The sequence below is a fragment of the Podospora anserina genome, chromosome 7 (assembly GCF_000226545.1).
Source record: "Podospora anserina S mat+ genomic DNA chromosome 7, supercontig 1".
In the NCBI taxonomy this organism is placed as follows: Eukaryota; Fungi; Ascomycota; class Sordariomycetes; order Sordariales; family Podosporaceae; genus Podospora; species Podospora anserina.
The window spans coordinates 2,808,189-2,826,828 of record NW_001914854.1 but is presented as its reverse complement, the minus strand read 5'-3'; the positions used below and the strand labels follow the sequence as shown (position 1 = coordinate 2,826,828).

General features: G+C 54.0%; 7 protein-coding genes across 7 annotated transcripts; 2 read left to right on the top strand and 5 right to left on the bottom strand.

The window, feature by feature from the left end:
• On the bottom strand, positions 1-2,259 carry PODANS_7_9880 (uncharacterized protein; the record flags this gene model as incomplete). Its single annotated transcript, XM_001908321.1, has 1 exon — positions 1-2,259. A coding segment is annotated over one exon (2,259 nt), but the record flags the coding sequence as incomplete, so codon positions are not given.
• Positions 2,260-5,349: 3,090 nt separating this feature from the next.
• PODANS_7_9870 (uncharacterized protein) lies at positions 5,350-7,147 on the bottom strand (the record flags this gene model as incomplete). Its single annotated transcript, XM_001908320.1, has 2 exons — positions 5,350-5,494; positions 5,571-7,147. The coding sequence occupies 2 exons, from the start codon at positions 7,145-7,147 to the stop codon at positions 5,350-5,352; spliced, it is 1,722 nt and encodes a 573-aa protein (XP_001908355.1).
• Positions 7,148-8,478: 1,331 nt separating this feature from the next.
• PODANS_7_9860 (uncharacterized protein) lies at positions 8,479-9,540 on the bottom strand (the record flags this gene model as incomplete). Its single annotated transcript, XM_001908319.1, has 4 exons — positions 8,479-8,544; positions 8,615-8,993; positions 9,126-9,245; positions 9,521-9,540. The coding sequence occupies 4 exons, from the start codon at positions 9,538-9,540 to the stop codon at positions 8,479-8,481; spliced, it is 585 nt and encodes a 194-aa protein (XP_001908354.1).
• Positions 9,541-10,862: 1,322 nt separating this feature from the next.
• Positions 10,863-11,603, top strand: PODANS_7_9850 (uncharacterized protein; the record flags this gene model as incomplete). The annotated part of the gene is made up of 1 exon (XM_001908318.1): positions 10,863-11,603. One exon carries the CDS (start codon positions 10,863-10,865, stop codon positions 11,601-11,603), a length of 741 nt encoding a protein of 246 aa, XP_001908353.1.
• Positions 11,604-12,393: 790 nt separating this feature from the next.
• PODANS_7_9840 (uncharacterized protein) lies at positions 12,394-15,276 on the bottom strand (the record flags this gene model as incomplete). The annotated part of the gene is made up of 1 exon (XM_001908317.1): positions 12,394-15,276. One exon carries the CDS (start codon positions 15,274-15,276, stop codon positions 12,394-12,396), a length of 2,883 nt encoding a protein of 960 aa, XP_001908352.1.
• A 512-nt stretch (positions 15,277-15,788) lies between these two features.
• On the top strand, positions 15,789-16,931 carry PODANS_7_9830 (uncharacterized protein; the record flags this gene model as incomplete). The annotated part of the gene is made up of 1 exon (XM_001908316.1): positions 15,789-16,931. The coding sequence occupies one exon, from the start codon at positions 15,789-15,791 to the stop codon at positions 16,929-16,931; it is 1,143 nt and encodes a 380-aa protein (XP_001908351.1).
• Positions 16,932-17,057: 126 nt separating this feature from the next.
• Positions 17,058-18,325, bottom strand: PODANS_7_9820 (uncharacterized protein; the record flags this gene model as incomplete). The annotated part of the gene is made up of 2 exons (XM_001908315.1): positions 17,058-18,136; positions 18,211-18,325. 2 exons carry the CDS (start codon positions 18,323-18,325, stop codon positions 17,058-17,060), a joined length of 1,194 nt encoding a protein of 397 aa, XP_001908350.1.
• Between the last annotated feature and the right edge of the window lie 315 nt (positions 18,326-18,640).

The following is an 18,640-nucleotide window of genomic DNA, read 5'->3' as shown; positions in this document are numbered from 1 at the left end:
CAAGCTGACGGCCCGGTTGTGAGAGCCCCTGGTGTTGACGGGAGCGAGAAGACCGCCGATGGTGGTCGCGCCAGAGCTGGTGGCGTAGCCGTTGGAAATGCTGGCCGACTGCTGGTGGCCCATGCCTCCATGACCCTGGGGAACCTCGAGGGAGATGCCGGGCTCGTTGGGCGAAGACTGAGCAGTGCCGAACAGAGCAGCCTGTTGAGCGGCCAGCTGGTGATGCTGGTGCTGTTGTTGCTGCTGGGCCTGGTGAGACACATGAGTGAGATACATGGTCAAGGGGTTGCTGTTCTGGTTGAACAAGGCGGCAGCAGCCTGGCCGTTCTGCTGGTTGTGACCGTTGCCGGTGGGCGAGTGGCCGCTCTGGCTAGACCCGTTGGCCGAAGGGGAAGGCACCTGCTCGCCACGAGGGGACTGCTGAGCCTGCTGCTGGAGTTGGCGGGGCGGGTTGCCGCAACGATCCTTGCCAAAGTTGACCTTGAACTTCCTGTACTCCTCCTTTCCACGGACAGCTTCGATAGCCTTGATGGCGTTGGCAATGTTGGTGAAGTTGACAAACGCGCAGCTCTTCTCACGCAGCGTGTTGACCAGCTCAATCTCACCGTACTCGGAGAAATCCTGTCTCAGTCTGTCTTCGGTCCAGGTCTCGTCGAGGTTACCAACGTACACGTTGCGCGAAGCACCACCGCTGACAGCCAGGGCAATGGCGGGAGGGAGAGCACCAGAGTGCTTGCCCCAGCCAATCTTGAGTCTGCGGTTGTGAATCATCAGACCCTGCAGGTTGCTGAGGGCATAGAAAGACGCAGCAGCTGTGGGATCAATAAAGGTCACAAAGCAGATGTGCTTGTCGGGAATGTACCGGATGTGGTGCAAAAGACCGCCGCGAACAACATTGCAAATCTCCTCGATGGTGGTCTCGGGATGAATGTTGCCGAGGTAAATGGTCCGGTTGCCCAGGTTGGTGATGCCACCGGCCGTCGTGGCTACGGCAGCGGCAGCGACCGACTGCTGAGCCAGGGCGCTGGAAATCAAGTCACGGTCGGCACCCGTCAACATGTGGGCATAGCCAGGGGCGATTCCAAGGTACTGGGCGGCATTCTGCTGCTGAGTCTTGGACACATAGGCGCACCGGTCCTTGCCATAGTACACCCTGCGGGGCGCCTGCCACTTGGCCTCCTGGGGAAGCTGAGAGACGGCCTTGATGGCATTGGCAATGGACAAGAAGTGCACAAAGGCAATGTTCTTCTCGCGCACAATCTTGATGGTATCAATGGCACCAAACTTGCCGAGATCCTCGCGAAGTTCCTCCTCGGAAATGTCCTCGGGCAGGTTGCCGAGGTACACATTTCTGGAAGCACCAGACTGCTGAACAGCCAGGTGAACCGAGGTGGGCACCTGCGAGGGCTTGCCCCAGCCAATCTTGATATCCTGTCCCTTGATGCAGAGCTTTTTCAAGATGGCATCAGAGTGGAAGTGAGTGGCCGAGGCGGGGTCCAGGAACGAGATGAAGGCGCAGTTCTTATCGGGAAGAAGACGGACCGACTCGATCTGACCGCTGCGAACGTGGCCCAAAATTTCCTCGGCCGAAGTGTCAGGGGGAATGTTGCCCAGGTACACAGTTCTACTGGTACCAGTCACAAGACCCGGTGTCATCGGCATGGGAGAAGCAGGCTGAACGGGCATCTGCAGGCCAGCCATATTGTTGAAAGACGCCGTGGGCGACTGGGGCGAATAGAACTGGGGGGCGCCATAAGCCGAAGGAGAGACGATTCCGCCGTACATCTGGGAAGAAATGCTCTGCTGGATCGGGCTCGACGCGCCATTCTGCTGCTGAAGGTTTTGCTGCTGAAGCTGCTGGAAGCTGCTCACATTCTGGAAATGAGGGCTCGCAAATGCGGCAGGGGTGCCGGGCTGGAAGGGGCTGAGGAGAAGCTGGGACGGCAGCAGCGAGGCAAACTCGAAACCAGTGCCAGGAGAAGTCAGCTCGCCATTGTGATGGTTCTGCTGCTGTTGCTGCTGCTGCTGTTGGTTATACTGCTGCTGCTGGTGTTGTTGTTGCTGCTGCTGCTGCTGGTGAGAGACAGGCTGGGTGTTGATGGTCGGAATGTTTCCGCGTCTCGGATGCCTGTCAGAAAAGCCAGAGATGTTGGAGGCAAAGGCACCGTGGGAAAAGCCGGTATCGCTGTTGGAGGGCTTGGAGGCGTGGCCGAAACGGTGGCTGCTAGACCCCGTCTGGGGGGCAGAGATATCCTGCATCCCGAGAAGATGCGGGGGGACAAGACTGTCCCTGGTGACGTGAGATAGAACCGCCGTTTTGAAGGATTAGACGTGCCTGGTGAGAGGCACGGGAAGAATCAGACGCGTGCTGGAATGTATGGCCCCCGGAAGATGCGGTGAAGCGAATCCCCCCCCTGTTCACCAAGTGTGTTTTGTCTTTTTCAGACAGCAAAGACGGGCTAAAAAAGCGGGAGAAGCGCGGCAGATTCGTGTGAAAGAAAATGCTGGCTATCAATGAAAGACGACGACCCAATTGACCGAGGGGTCCGACGTGTGGCTGGCCGACCAAAAGGACTCAGGAACGTTTTCGTGCGGGCTGTTGGCGATTTCGAACAAAGAAGGATGCTTCGTATTAAAGTTGTTATCGTATAATTGATTCGACGAGCGAGGGCTTTAGGTCCAGTCCGAGAGAGCGAGAGAGTTCTCTGAAGACGGGTGTCGACGAAGGGTGGGTTGAGATGGTCGTCGACTAGGGGTCAAGTCAAGGGGTTGCGTGGGCGGCTCCAAAAGAATTATTACCTAGGATATAGTAAAAAGAATGATGCCGAAGGGAAAGAAAAGGCAGGTTGGGTAGGTTAGAAGGCGGAGGAAAGGCGGCAACAAAAATGAAGAAGCGAGAGGTGCCAGCGACAATAAAAGAGAGAGGACGCTCAGGACGGAGCGAAAAAAAGGGGAGAGGTGAAAGATTGGCAAGGACAAGAAGGTGAAGTGGATGGAGCTTTAATTGCCTGGCCACTTAGCGTCGTACCTTTGACCAAAGTCACTGTGGCTAGTCACTAGTATGCATGAGATACTTGGCCTAAAAGTACCCTCAGGAGTCCCCCCCTGCCGCTCAGCATTGCAACCAGCGTCGCCTTAAGGTAGGGGAATGGGGTCGGCCCAGCACAAGACCACGCATTTCTTCTGCATTGTCCCTACCGTTGAAGGACATGTCATCATGCCTCTTCCCGTCGAGTCCATCTGAAGACGACGACCAAGACGACATCGATTGCCCCTCTCTTTTGTCTTGTCTCTTGTCTCTTGCTCTCACCGTGTCCAGGTACCATAATCCGAGACTTGGCGGCACGAGGCTTTCGCTTCAGAGTTCAGACCTCACGAGACAGACAGACAATCACAATCCTCTCTTCACGGACAATGTCTGAACAACAAGAAAGAAATCATCAGCAAGCAACGCAAGCAGTGTCCGTGGCCACAGTCTGCCCGTTCCGCGCTCTCTCCCGACCTCCCGACCGCCCGTCCCACCCGTCCCACCACCACCACCCGCCTCATCATCATTGCCTCCGAACCAAGCCATCCCAATCATTGTCACATTTTACCATTCAATTCTCCCGATTGGGCCCAGCCATTATTTTGGCTTTGCTGACATTGTCTCTCTCTCACATCTCAGCAATTGTTCTGTTCTTTTTTACTCACCTTACCCTATTGAAATCCTTCCCAATATCAATTTCCGGGAGTCCGGGCACCGTTTTTTTCCCGTTCCCCCATGAATTACGTCGCCCTGCCACGAATTAGCATCTTTTTGCAATTGAGTTTCGATCCCACACTTCAATGAATCGAAACTTTTAACTTTCCCCAACCACACACCCCAAAATAGTTCTCCATAGCACCAAGAGAACAAGACTGTTACCTGGGGTAAGGTAGTGGTGTGGTGAAACCAGGGGAAATAACGCCCCAAGCATTCTCACCTCTCTCTCTCCACACTGTGTGTGTTATGCAACCTCAACCAAAACCAAACCACCCACCGTTGAAAGAAAGCTTCGGTGGGAAGAAGAAAAAAAAGAAAAAAAAAGACCAAAATGTCTTCGTGGCACCATTCAACATTTTGCTTCACTAGGTATGTAGGCGCCTGCAGGTTGCACAGGTCAGTACATACACACCCGACATAGAAATTCTGTTAAAAGTCGAGAAAAATAATGCTCGCATTTGGATGGTCAGGAATCGCCAATGGCTGATGCAGGTACCGCGGTGGTGGCCGCCTTATCCAGACCGCCGAATTTGATACTACCCCTGAATAGATGGATGGATGGATGGATGGATGGATGGACGCCCGAATCACTTGACCACACGCACATTGGCCCCCAACAAGGCTTATCAACGGCTACGCATTCCGTATTTACCCAAGACTCAAGTCTGAAGGAAACACTCTTTCACTCTGTCCCGTATGCATGGATATTCGCATGATATCCCACCCTTTCTAGAATCATAACCCACAAGCCCCCAGGGTCCTCTCCCCCGAAACCACCCGTTTCAGATATTCTCCCCGTCCATCCTGGAAAGACGGATATTCAAGGGTCCAGTCCAGATCTACCCGCCCGCCCGCTTACCTACCTGCCTGCCTGCCTGCCTGTTGTTGATCAGTTAACCCAAACAAATCCTCACATCTGTATCATACAGAGTCAAACCGAGAACCTGGAAAAGGAACAAAAGAACTGCGCCGTCTTTCCCCCAAAGGATTTGCCCCCAAAACCCGAAGATGTGGTTCTTCCCAACTGTGGCCAATTTAACTCGGCCGAGTACCTTCGCCTGATTCCTTCAACGTAGGCAACATGCCTCTATATATGTAATCCATTGGGCTCGAAACAAAACAAATACGAATCCAACAAATGAGAGTTTTTTTAAAAAAATTAAAATTATAAATTTTTTTTTATAAAAATATAAGAAAAATTATAAAATAAAAGGCATCTCATCATCCATTTTGCACAACTTCAAAATCAGGGTTAGGGTTGAGATAATCTTCAACAACCACGACTCCGACCTCATCATCCAACCCCCGACTGCACCGCAGCCACACTCATGGCATAAAACAAACAACAACGCTATTCATATCCTTCAACTTCACATAGTCCGAGTTCTCTTGCATCTTGGCGTTGATAGCTCCCTCGCCGCCGGATGGAATCCAAACAGCATGACACACACATCACCACTCAAACCCATAACATCTAAATCCATCTTTTCATCTATGACAGAAAGACTAAAATGTAAACCTAAAGCCTAACCTCATCCCCCAAACTCCAAGCCTTCTTTTCCCCCCTCCTCTCTAAAAGAACCCCATCCCAGTTCACCCTTTTTTTAAGGCTTCGCACGCCCCATAAATCTAGGATACAAACTGCACGTCCTCACAGTATGCTGGTTCGCAATCCAAGCAATGAACCGCTCCAACCCCAACCCATACCCACCGTGCGGGCTGGTGCCGTACTTTCTCTGCTCCGTGTACCTATAATAACCATCATCATATTAGCATCATCATCATCCTCTAACCCTCCCCCACCCCCCGGCCTAAGAATACATACCAGTAGTAAGGCTCATGCCCAATATCATTCTTCTTATACGCCTCAATCAACTCCTCATAATCAAACATCCTCATCGACCCGCCCACAATCTCACCCACCCCCGGCATCAGCACATCCACCGACTCCGTCACCCTCAAGTCCTTGGGGTCCTTCTGCATGTAAAACGCCTTGATCTCGACAGGGAAATGCGTCAAGAAGATGGGCCGGTTGATAATGTCCGTCATCTTTCTCTCCGCAGCCTCGGCAATGTCGTCACCAAACACGTGGGGCTTGCCCTCCTCGTTGAGAATCGGCTCCTCCTGCGCGTTGAGCCAGTCGATCGCGTCGGCGTACCTCATCCGCATAAACGGCCTGCTCGGCTTCTGGAAGCCGGGGTTGAGAAGCTTGAGGTAGGCCGCAGAGGTGGGGTTGGCAAGCACCTTGTCGACGACGCGGCAAATCAGCTCCTCAATGTGCTCGAGCAGGTCGTCAAATTCGATAAAGTCCATCTCGGCCTCGACGTGCGTGTACTCGGACAGATGGCGGCGGGTGAGCGACTTCTCGGCTCTGAAAGACTTCTCGATACAGTAGACGTTGCCGAGCGACTGGATCACAGTCTCGAGGTACAGCTGAGAAGACTGGGTAAGGTAAGCCTCCTCGCCATAGTAGGGAAACCCGAAAAGAGTAGAACCACCCTCAACCTGAGTCTGGACCATGGCAGGAGGCGACACCTTGGTGAACTCCATCTCCCTATAACTATCCACAAACGCCAGCTCAATCGCCTCCCTCAACTTCATCACCGCGCTCGCATTGTCCCCCCTCAGCACCAAATGCCTGTTGTCCAACATGCTCGCCTCCCACGGGTCCTGATCCTTGCTAACCTTGTTGCTAAACGCCTCCAAATCACTCGGCGCACCACCCACCACCTCAAAATAATCCACGTGCAGCTCCCTCCCATCCGGCGCCTCAGCCCCCTCGGGAACCCTCTTCAACAGCCCATACACCGCCAGCGCAGTCTCCTGCGCAAACAACAGCGCATCATGGTTCCTGGTCAGATCCCCAGCAGGAAGGATACACTGCAGCTTCCCATACCCGTCCTTGATCTCCAGAAACGTCGCCGCCTTCTGCACCCTAATCCTGTGAATCCGCCCAAACACCTTGACCCTCTTCCCAATCAGCCCCTCGTCCTTCTGGCTCAGCTTGATCCTCTCCGCCTTGGGGAGCGACTCGTCCTGCTTGAGGACGATCTTCTTGCTGTCCTCCAGGTTCTTCAACCTCTGCAGCCGCTCCTCCTCCTCCTTCCTCGCGGCGTCCTTCTCCTTGGCCAGCTTCTTCTTGTACGCGTCCACGCGGCCGACGGCCTTTTTGAGCGCAGACTTGGCGGGTTCCTCCCACGAGGTGGCAGCGTCCTCCTTCTTGACGAGCGTCAGGTACGTGGGCGCGGGGGTGGTCTCGAGGTGGGTGATGAGGGCATGATACAGCGACTGGAAGGGCTTGGCCTCGGTGCCGTCGGCCGAGGCGTCGTCTTTGCCCGAGGCGGGGTCGATGTACACCTTTTGGGCAGCGGTGCGGTCGGCGAGATCTTGGGTCGCGGCCATGATTGCGGCTGCTGCTGGTCGCGATAGGTATGTAATGTCTGTGTGTGTCTTTTTGTGGTTGGGGGAAAGAAAAGAAGAGGGAGAAAGAGAGATGGTGGGGGTGAAGAAAAGTGTATGGCGGGGCACCACTTGTCGATTGAAGGGGACCAGACCCCTCACACAAGGGGGAAAAAAAACCCAATGACTCAACGGCGCGCACCTTCCGTGGTCGGTAGAGCTATCTGTTATCAAAGCAACCCTCAAAAGCCACAACCTGTAAAAGATAAGATCAAGTTTCACATGATTCACCTGTAACACGTTTCCTTATCAACTTCGCCCCCAGGGGTGAGAAACAGACAGGACACCTCCTGGATTGAGTCAGGGCGGTGAACCTTGAAGTAAATACCAAGCCCTCTTTGTAGATAAGACCAACCTCGGTCTTACACTACGACTCTTTGGCAGCTGCACTCAAAGGATATTTCTCCCTGGGCTGTCGAGTTCGGGTGATTCTCTCCCCGTGTTCATCTCAGAACTCGATCAGACCCCTCGTCCGATTTGCAGACAAACCAGCGGAGACTTTTGCTCAGACCTGTTACACATACATGACCCGGATATCAATCAGTCAGAATCAAGTGTAGCTCTCCAATACCCCGAGTTATCAAAAAATCAGCACAAGCAAACAAAACAGAAAAAAAAAAAGATGGTAAACTTTGATTCAATTGCACTCCAATCGCCAAACTGTCCTATCGAAAGCTTCCTGTATTCTCGGAGCAGGTACCTTACACGGTGGCCCACCCGCGCAGCAACAAGGGGAGGGGAAGGGGGATAGAATCAAGAAGGAAGAAATGTGCTAAACAGGCCGTGGAAGAGATACCAAGAAGTTGTTCGACTGGGTTTGGAAGAGGGGGAGGAAATTCCGTAGAAGAAAATGAAACTCTGTTCCAGCCTGACCACTTCGTTCCCAGCTTCGGAAAGGGCATCTCCCATACCAGAAATTACCCGTGCCTGTCCCGGACCCAAGCAGCTAAGGACGGCGGTTGGCGCATAGTTCGTCGTTGAAGATCGAGGCTGCCGTTCAAGGTAGGGAGGGGGATGAGAATAGTGGTGCGTAGGTATCGGGGTGTGTGTGTGTGTGATGACGATAATGATGATGCTAAATCCCAGGCCTGTAGCGTTGCCGCTTTATGGTGCATTGATCTCTAGAAATCCCCCAACCTGCCAGAGGTCTATTTGGTTTGCTGAAGACAGGGCTGGGTTAAATCAATGTCCAGATTCGCTCTTCCAACTTTGACGCTGCTTTCCACCCTGGGTGGTATTTTGACTAGACAACAAGATATATCCAAACTCGTGACTCAAAGAATCTGGCACTTGTGGCGGCTCTTCTTGGGTGTGGGTGGTTCTAAGGCAGCAACAATAGCCTAGAGCAATAATTGTCAGTTTTTTTTTTCCTTTTTTCTTTTCCGAGGCAAGAACTCTGCCATCACCTACCTCATCGAAGACATCCTTCAACTTGTACTGCGTGAGGGCACTGCACTCGACATATTTGACAGCACCGAGATCCTTCGCCATCCTCTCACCGTCGGCTTTTGACACGGGCGACATCTTTTGCTTGGCCAGCTTCTGCTGGACCGAAGGATCGTCACGCAAATCCACCTGAGTGCCGACGATCAGGCAGGGAACGCCAGGGCAGTGGTGGTGCACTTCGGGGAACCACTTCTCGCGGACGTTTTCGAACGAGGCCGGAGATGTGACGCTGAAGCAGACCAAGAAGACGTCGGTCTGTGGATATGAGAGAGGACGCAGGCGGTCGTAATCTTCTTGCCCGGCAGTATCAAACAGGCCCAATGTGTACGGCTCATCTCCGATCCTACATAGTTCTCGTCAGAACAAAGGGCGACAAGCAGCGGGTTTGCATGTGGAAGCACAAGCGTGTCTCGGGTAGGGCGCCATGGCAACTCGTCGTGACCATGTCGCCAGCGGGATGAGGGTTTCAACCTACATGACTGTGACGGCATAGTTGTCGAAGACGGTCGGGACATATTCCGAGGGGAACTTGTTTGTTGTATAGCTGATCAGAAGACAAGTCTTTCCGACAGCACCGTCACCGACGACCACGCACCTAGGTTATCGCAGTACATGATTAGCAACAGGCTCTTGAAACTATAGATTTGCAAACGGATGCGCCGGCTACAAAATCGCTGTCGGCAGACGCGTCCAGGATGGAAATGTCGCTGTTCCGAGCCATGATGGTCGAGTCGAGTCGAGTCGAGCGGTGTGGACTTGATCGGACTCGGCCGCATCGCGTGGGGAAGCAGTCGGTTTGTGCTGGCAGCGACTTATAGAGCGCAGCTTGCGTCAGGCTGGGAGGGAGAGTAAATAAAAGGGCTCACACACTTGATGGTTCCTAAAACCATTTTGACGGATGGCACAGGGCTCTCGGTTTGTCTTGCCGGGCTGTTTGATCACAGGGCTCTATCGTCGACCGCCTCTCGTTCAGAAGCCTTGCGTCCAACAGCAGCTCTCCCCTTATCGCGCGACTGAACAGCTCAAAGGGAATGGACCCGGCAAATGCAATTCGAGGGTGCGAAGGGGACCGATGTGGAGTCGGTAAGGGATGCGATGGGGGGGAAAAGCGGGAAGGTAAAATGGGGTGTGGTGGTGGCAGTGGGCAGCGGGCAGCAGCGGGCGATGACGAGGTGTGTGAGGTCTGAAAGTAATTCGTCGGTGTGTGGTATGCGGCTGTCGACGGGTGACTGACTCCTGCACGGACAAAGAAAGACGACGACTTGGACTGAACGAAGGCGGGACACAGCGTGGAGCAAGATGGGCAATTGGGTTTCTTGGGGGGGGGGGAAAGAGATGACAATTGAATTTACGGATACCGAAGGGGGGGATGGTGGTTTTGTTATGCAGCCAGGCCAGCAACCTCGTAAGATTACAGGCCGTGAGGGAAGCACGAGCATAGGAGTGATCAGTGGGCGAGTTCCTTGTTTAGGTCGTCCGCTGCCTGTGGGGGAGTGGTAACCGAACACCGTATTATTACTAGCGCAGTACTATCACCCGCGCTAAAGTCCTACTATCAGAACTTAGCACAGTTACGCCTCGCTGTAATTCGATACGCCTCTTGAGAGCCAGGGCAGCGATAGCTCTTCGCATCCACTTGCCTCTTTCATGGCAAGAGAGGAGATAGGACTGGGAGCACAAGAGTGGGAGAAGTGGGAGAAGTGGGAAAGTGGAAGAAGTGGGAGAGAAAAAGCACATCATTTTATGAACAGGCGTGTTTGTGCAGTCCTGTCCTATCAGAGAGGCAGCAGTCTCATCAGATGCCAGCTCACCCAAGAAGGGGGGGACCAGTTGCACGGCGGACGCCTGGCCGCGGCACCAGGGTTATGGCCTCCGTAGCTTGAAGAATGCATGTCTTCAGTGGTACAACTGCTTCCATTGCATAAAAGGTCTGCAGTAGAGGCATTCACAGTCCACCTTGGCAAGGGTCCTGCAGTTGGAGTAGGTCCTGCGTGTAATTACTTGTTATACATGAGACAGCAAACAGCCATCAGCTGCCTCGGAAGCACTATCCAAGTTGATGAAGCTGAGACGAAGCCGTGCTTATCGCGGAATAAACGACTAAATGGTGGAAAGTGGGGCGTTTGGTCTTTCCAACATCTCACAACGCATCAGCTCACTTCAAGCTCACTTACTCACTCGCCAACACCACACATCTCCAACTTTAACCGAGATGTCTACCGACAAAATCGACTCCCTCCTCCAACAATACCTCCTCCTCCTCAACGAATACACCACCCTCCGCACCACCCTCAACAACCTCCAGTCATCCCTCTACCAGCACCTCGCCCGCGCGAACTTTTCCGCACAACCCGGCGTGAGACACTACGGCCAAGACTACTACGATGAGCGAATGCAATCCACCTCCCATCTCGACATCACCATCTCTTCCGAAACCAACACACCCGAGTTCAGCCTTGTAAGACCACCAGTCACAAATGATAAACCATCAGAGAAGCCAAAACCCAACGACAACACCAAAGAGCAACCCCAAACTCAGGACGGGCCAGGATCAACACAGCATGCCAACAACAGCAACCCATCGTCATCACATCCACCGCCCAAAGATGAACCTGGTGATGGCAAGGCCAGAGACGAAGCAGAGTCAAAAAGGGATGATTCGCAACCAACCCCAACATCAAAACACAAGAACTCCACCAACCCTCTCCACTGGTTTGGCATCCTAACCCCCCTCCCCCTCCGCCTCGCCCAAGCAGACGCCAAAACCGCCGTCGAGGATATCATCCCCAAACTAGCAACCCTCAGCGAGCAGATGAAAGCCCTCGAAGTTGAAGTCAGACGTGAGAGAAAGAAGAGGGCCAAGGCCGAGAAGGAAGAGTCCAAACAACAAAAAGATCAAAACAGAGGCCGCTGTGGAGGTATAAGCAACTATCAACTTAAACGTGTAAAGTAAACAGATTAAAATAAAAACTTGACGAGTAAAACGGCGGGCAATCTTGAGCTGGTCTAAAAGATAATAGATTCAAACTACGTAATTGAACAGTTTGCTTCCGCTGTTATGCCAACATCACTGCTGGTTTATTATGTTTTCTTTTCCTTGTCATCATCATCATCATCATCATCATCATCATCATCATCATCATCATCATCATCATCATCATAATACCAATATCCTTCCTACAACGTCACATACCTGCCCAACATTTATCAAACTCGCTGTTCAAACCCAAGTGCAACGACACATAGTCTCTTTAACCAACCATCCCAGCCCCGCAAAATCAAAACTAATCAACAAATAAACAACTAACTCTTTTCAAACGTTGTATCAGATTGTTCTTGACTCGGTATCTATCCATTATAACCCGTTCTCGTCAGCATCAGAAGACACCCGTTTCTGAAAACCTCCTTGCTTCTGCCTCGAGCTATATAATATACATACCCACCTACCTAAATAACATATCTAAACTGTCCCAACTTTGACTAACTAACGCAGCCGAAAAAGCCCATAAACAATGCTGTTCAAATACTCTTCCAACATCCATGGTTAGGTATACAACCAACCAACCAACCAACCAACCAACCACCCATTATTCTTTTTCTTCTCTCATCAAAGCAACTTTTTCCTCACCCTCCTAACATATATCCCTCCCTCTTTCTACCCTCCTCCTTGTTGATATACCTGTCTCCTCTTCCTGCCTCTCCAGATACCCCACCACAAACCTAGCCTGCACAAAAACCACATCCTACTGCGTTCGCACAGGCTGGTGGTGGTTATTCTGGTCAGCAGCCATACCCACCTCCGGGACAGCAGGAGGGGCATCAAATACTACTGGTGACACAATTGGAGGACGAGGACAAGGAGGAGGGTTCATCACCACTCCAGCTGGAGCAGCGGGCGCAGAACCACCACCTGCAGGCGTTACAACCGGCCCAGGAGAAGAAGGCATCACAACCGGAGCAGCAGCAGGCACAACAACACCCTGCTGCCCCCCCCCTCCCTCCATCTTCACCACCGGCTCCGCCCCCTCAATAGGCACCAACCTCGCCTGCACCACCCCCACCTCCTCCGGCTTCTCCCCCCCAGCAACAATCCCGCTCGGCCTGCTCGGATCCGTAAACCTCTCCGGCACCCCCTTCGCCGCAAACTCTCCCCATCCCCTCCCCACATAACTCCCCAGCAGCGAGCTCCACTTGTAATCCCCCCTGCTCACCCTCTGAATCTCCTTGTACGCATAACTATTATAGTAATGCAACCCCGTCTTTGGGTCTCGGTATCGGGCAGGATGGTTGGTAATGACACACAGCGGCGGGTGCGCCGGCTTGGCCAGCCGGTTCATCTTCCGACCAAACAAGATCTGGTTCTGGATCTGCTTGTCCTTGATGGCGGCGTCGTCAAAGTTTTGGAGGATGATGCAGCTTCTGGTGACTTTGCCCTGTGGTTGCTGGTCTTGAGCTGGTGGTTCTGGGTTGGTGGCGGTGGACTGGGGGAGAGCTGATTGGGGTGTGTCGGGCTGTTTGGCTGTTGTTGGGGTTGCCGAGACTGGGGCTGCTGATATTGGTGTCGCCGAGACAGGTGTTGCTGATACCGGCGTCTGAGCTGGCGCCGACTTCTGCTGAGCAGGAGTTGACGGAATAGGAGGAGCGGGAATGTTCAGTTTTGGTACAGTTGGTGGTACAGGGGCGGACATAGTTGGGGTAGATAATATGGGCAGCGCTGGTGCGGGAACAGCCGGAGCAGAAAGCGGCATGGAGAGTGGTGATGGGGTATGTGATGTATTGGGCAGAGCGAGGACATTGGATTTCCCGCCTGACGGAGGAAACCCCAACATTGGCATCTGGGCTCCAAGCATTGGGCCAGGTGGTGGTGCGAGAATAGGGGCAGCAAGAACCCCTGATGTGGGCGGTCTCGCCTCTGGTGGTGGTGGTATCGGCGGTGGTGCCATTGAGGGGGCTGTTGGAGGTGTCATTGATAGTACTGGTGCTGCCGGCCCCTTGGGTGGTGATACTGAGGTTGTTGGTGGAAGTGGAGGCGCAAAGACTGGACCTGACGGTGGTGCTGAGGCAGCCGTAGGTATTTGAGCGGGTGGTGGTGGTGGTGGTGGTGGTGAAGGAACTGGCGGTTGGAATGTCCCCAAAGCAGGAACCGGCGCTGGTGCTGCGACGGGTGGCGGTGGTGCGGGCATTGCTACTGCTGGAGGTGTGGGCGTTGAAGCTGGAGCAGAGACAGCCGGTGCTGGGCTTGCCAGTGGGGTTGGGAGAGGTGTTGCTGGTGCCGAAACTGGGGCAGTAGATGGTGGTTGCGTTGCTGGAACAGACACTGGTGGTTCCGTGGTTGGAGCGAAGACTGGCCCCTGTGTTGCCGATGTTGATGTCGCTACCGGCACAGCAGGCGAATTCACCGGAGCAGCTGTCGTCCCAGCGTTTGGCGTCTCTGTTGGAACAGTGCCAGCCAACATCTTCGCATCAACCTTTTCAGCCTTGACCTCCCCCTCCTTCCCACCCACCTTCATCTTCTCCCCCTCCACCGGCGTCGTCGTCGGCGTCCCCGGCTCCTCACCAACCCCCATCTCCTTCGCAGCCAACACCGCCGCCGCACTCTGCCTCTTCTTCCTCGGCGCCCTCTCCTCCATCGACACCAAGTTCCCCACATGCTTCCCCTGCCCCTCACTCAACTCCTGAATCCCACTCCAAAAAGTCACCACCGGCCCATCCAGCTTCCGACTATTCAACGCCGCAATCTTCTTCAGCCTCTCCTCCTCCCTCTGCTTCTCCGCCTCCTCCCACCGATTCAAACTCCTCGCATTCCTCTTCTCCACCTTGGCCGCCTCAGCCAACCTCTCCGCCTGCGTCATAGGCGGCTTCTTCATCGCCTCCAGCAACTTGGCCTTCTTCTCCATCCTCTCAATCTGCTTCCTCCTCCTAATCTCATCCGTCACCATCTTCTCATGCAGCTGCTGCTTGCTCATCCTCGTCGTCGACCGCTCCGACGCTCTGGTAGGCATATCCGCCAGCGTAGGCAACCAACTAGCCCTCTCACTCTTCTTCTTCGGCCTCGGCGGCTTCGGCGCCGGGCTGGCAACCGTGCTCCCCGCGTTTGAGCTCCCCGGCGGCTCTATCCTAACCTTTTTGCGGAACTTGGCCGGGATAGCCTCTTGAGTTTTCCTCTTCCGCTGAGCCGCTCTCTTTTCTCTGGCTTGTCTCTCCAGCTCTTTCTCACCTTCGTCCTCGTCGGCGTTGGCGGCATCGTTGTCTTCTTCGTCCGAGGAGCTATCCATTTGGACATCGGACGCGTCGTCTTTGGCTTCGGGGGTGAAGCCGGCGTCGTCTTCATCTTCGGCGAACAAGAGTTCGAGGTCGTCGGCGTCGGCGTCGGTCGAGGTTGTGGTTGTGGTGAGGAGGGGGGCTTCGTTTGCGAGGAGGGCTTTCATGCGGTTGCCGGCTGTGGAGCGCTTGGTGCGGGAGGTGGCGAGCCATTCTGTTTGTTGTTGTTGGGGGGATGGTTTCTTGACGGAGGTGGCGTCGATGTCGGAGTCGGAGTCGGAGTCTGATGAGGATAAAGAATCGAGGACTGGGGTGGAGGGTTTGGTGGAGGTAGTCTCGTCGGGGAGGGGGGTTGGGGGGGTCATTTTTGGGCGATGAAGCCTTCAAGCGGCTGGGTTTTTAATAATAATGATGATTTGGAGCAATTCGAGCCATGAAGAATGATATCAGATTTGTGGTATATCCGACAAGAGGTAGTGGTGTGAGGAACTAGGTTGATGGCATTTACGTTGAACTTGAAAGGCTTCGTTCGTCACTGTGCACCGCGAACAAAATACAGTGGAACCGCGACTTGGAAGATGTGGCAAGGATTTGACACTGGCCAAAAATTGCCGGCCGGCAATGGCGGGAGGTCCCTTACGTAGCTTAACCTTTCAGGCGGGTTTAGCGCTTGATTGCGCCATTGACTGTTGCCCCACCTCGGTCTACAAGCCGCAACGGCGCTCTCGGGGGGGGTGTCATTGAAAGAAACGAGGCGAGCGAGGTCGGATTTTTATTTTCTTTTGACTTGGGTAGAGCTTCAGTTTCTCATTGTTTTCTTCCCTTCAAGTCTCCCACAGTATAGTTGCCTCATTGGCAACCACAAACCACCGAGAAGATGTTCCGCCCACGCCCCTCCACCATCCGCACCTTTGCGACCACCACCCGCCGCCTCGCCAACGCCCCCCTCCCCCCAGCACCCCCCTCCGACTACCTAATCAACCTCTCCAAATCCCAAGGCGTCGCCCAAGGGCTCGCCGGCGCAATCGGCTATACCCCCCTCATCCGCCTGAACCACCTCTCCTCCCAAACCGGCTGCGAGATCCTCGGCAAAGCCGAGTTCATGAACCCGGGAGGCTCAATCAAAGACCGCGCAGCCCTCTACGTGGTCAAAGACGCCGAAGAAAGGGGTCTCCTCCGCCCCGGCGGCACCGTGGTCGAAGGAACCGCAGGCAACACCGGCATCGGTCTCGCCCACGTCTGTCGGTCAAGAGGTTACAAGCTGGTCATCTACATGCCCGACACCCAGTCCCAGGGCAAGATCGATTTGTTGCGGTTGTTAGGAGCTGAGGTCTACCCCGTGCCTGCGGTCGCGTTTGAGAACCCACAAAATTACAACCACCAGGCAAAGAGGCATGCCGAGAGGTTGGACAACGCCGTTTGGACAAACCAGTTCGACAACACCGCCAACAGGAGGGCGCATATCGAGACGACGGGACCGGAAATTTGGTATCAGACTGGGGGCAAGGTCGATGCGTTTACTTGTGCGACTGGTACCGGCGGGACGTTGGCGGGGATTACGAGATATCTCAAAGACAAGTCCAACGGGAAAGTCAAGAGCTTTTTGGCCGACCCCCCTGGGAGTGTCCTCCACTCTTACCTGCAGTCGGGCGGAAAACTGATTGAGAGGTCTGGGTCGAGCATCACGGAGGGTATTGGACAGGGCAGAGTAACCGACAATCTCGCTCCTGATGTGGAGTTGCTGGATGGCAGTTTGCACATCGGTGATGAGAAGACCATCGAGATGGTGTATAGGTGTTTGGATGAGGAGGGCTTGTATCTCGGTGCCAGCTCCGCGTTGAACGTGGTAGCAGCCAAGGAGGTTGCGGAGAAGCTTGGCAAGGGGCACACCGTAGTCACGGTTCTCTGCGATGGCGCATACAGATATGCCGACAGGTTGTTCTCCAAGAAGTGGCTTGAGAACAAGAACTTGCTGAGCGCGATCCCGGAGAATCTCAAGAAGTACATTGTCCTCCCATAGCAACCATCTCGATACCAAAAAGAAAAGAAATATTGTTACAAGTAAATACTCTTACATATGTACTGGTACATAGTTTGGGAAATATGTGATCATATTTACTGCTCCTCTCTTTTTGAAAGGGGCCTCTCATGGGTTCACTTCCGCTTCCACCTTCTTCTTCTTCTCCGCCTTGATACGCCCCAGCATCTCCTCCGTGTTGAACAACCAGTTATACATGACCTCTCCCGACGCCGGCATCCGCTCGTCCCACTCATACGCCTGTCTAATCTCGTCCTCCAGCGCATCCGCCCTGTTCTGAAGCTTCATCGAAAGACCCGGGTCCACCACCTTGGCAGCCATCTGCAAGCCATGAAGCACAGGCGACACATGGTAAAGGAACTCGTTGCGGTCGAGGAGATATTGTACGTTTTGCGGGTCCTCATACGCAGCATCGGGCTGGAGGTCGAGGATGCCAGTGTTTTCAGGCCAAAAGTGAACCATCTGCTCAGCGTACTGAGTCACCTTCCCGTCCTCATCCTGGCCGTCCCTGGCTTTTACCGCAAGAGTGGCGGCAAGGTTTAGTCTCAAACCGAGGAACATCGGCTCGTGGTAGAAGGGCCTTTGGGTCTTGGACCTGTTGCTGGGCTGGTGCCTCTTGCCTTCGAATTCCAGCAAGTCAATCACTTTCTCCGTCTGCTTGAGCGCCTTCTTTGCTGGCTTAGGATTAAAGCCGGACTCGATCGCCCTTGTCTGCGCCCCTACGAGGAGGGAAGACAGCTTCAAGGGTGAGTCGAGCTTGAAGCCCGTCAGCTCGACCTGCTTGGCGCAGTCGATGACAGCGTCGAGGCGGTCGGCTTGGTGGGCTTTCCTGATGATGTGGAGGGCGAGCTCGTCGTGAAGTTTTCTGTTGGCGCGCTTGAAGCCTTTCAGGACGAGGTGGAGGTTGTGGTAGTCTTCGTGTTGCATGTGTTCGACAGCCTGTCTGACTAGTTTGGATGCGCTGGGAATGTCCTTTGTGGGATCTACGTAGCGGAACTTGTGGATTTCGCCGTCGATTTCCATGGTGATGGGGTCGTTTCGGAGCTGTTCTTTATATTTGGTCTTGGTGAGCTTGCGCTGCTGCTCTTGGCTGAGGTAGGAGGGGAGGACGATCTTGTTGTAGAGGGTGTCGAGGCGCTCTTGGAGCTCGGGGTTGGAGCCCTTTTTGAAGACGATGAAGCCGCCGGCTAGAGTAAGGTGATAGAGTCAGTTTTAACCCCTCTACAAAAAGAAGCTATCATATAGAAGTGCTGTGCTGTACCTCTTTGCGACGTTACTGAGAATAACCTCCTCTGAAGGCTAGCATTGTGACACACCGTCGTCTCCAATCTCCTCGCTCCGGCCCTGAGGGCACCGGCGCTCGATGTCGTGAACATGGCGCACTTGCACTTGGGCCTGCTTCTCCCCTCGGTTCCAAAGCGGTGTATATCAAATGAGCGTCACAAGAGCTTGAACTTCCTCACCACACCTCGAAAGCCGGTACCGTCGTCCAATCCCACCTGCTGGTTGGCGGGTCAGAAAATTTTGTGGAGCCGCACCTAATCCCCTGTCACCCCACCACAGCAGTCTAGTTTTGACCAATCACAGCCCGCAATTCAGGCTCAGGTTCAACCATCTTGAACGTCTCTTCCCCAGACAGCCAGCCGTGAAGGTTGGTAGAGTTGTCAACTAACCCCCTCGCCGAGATCCCG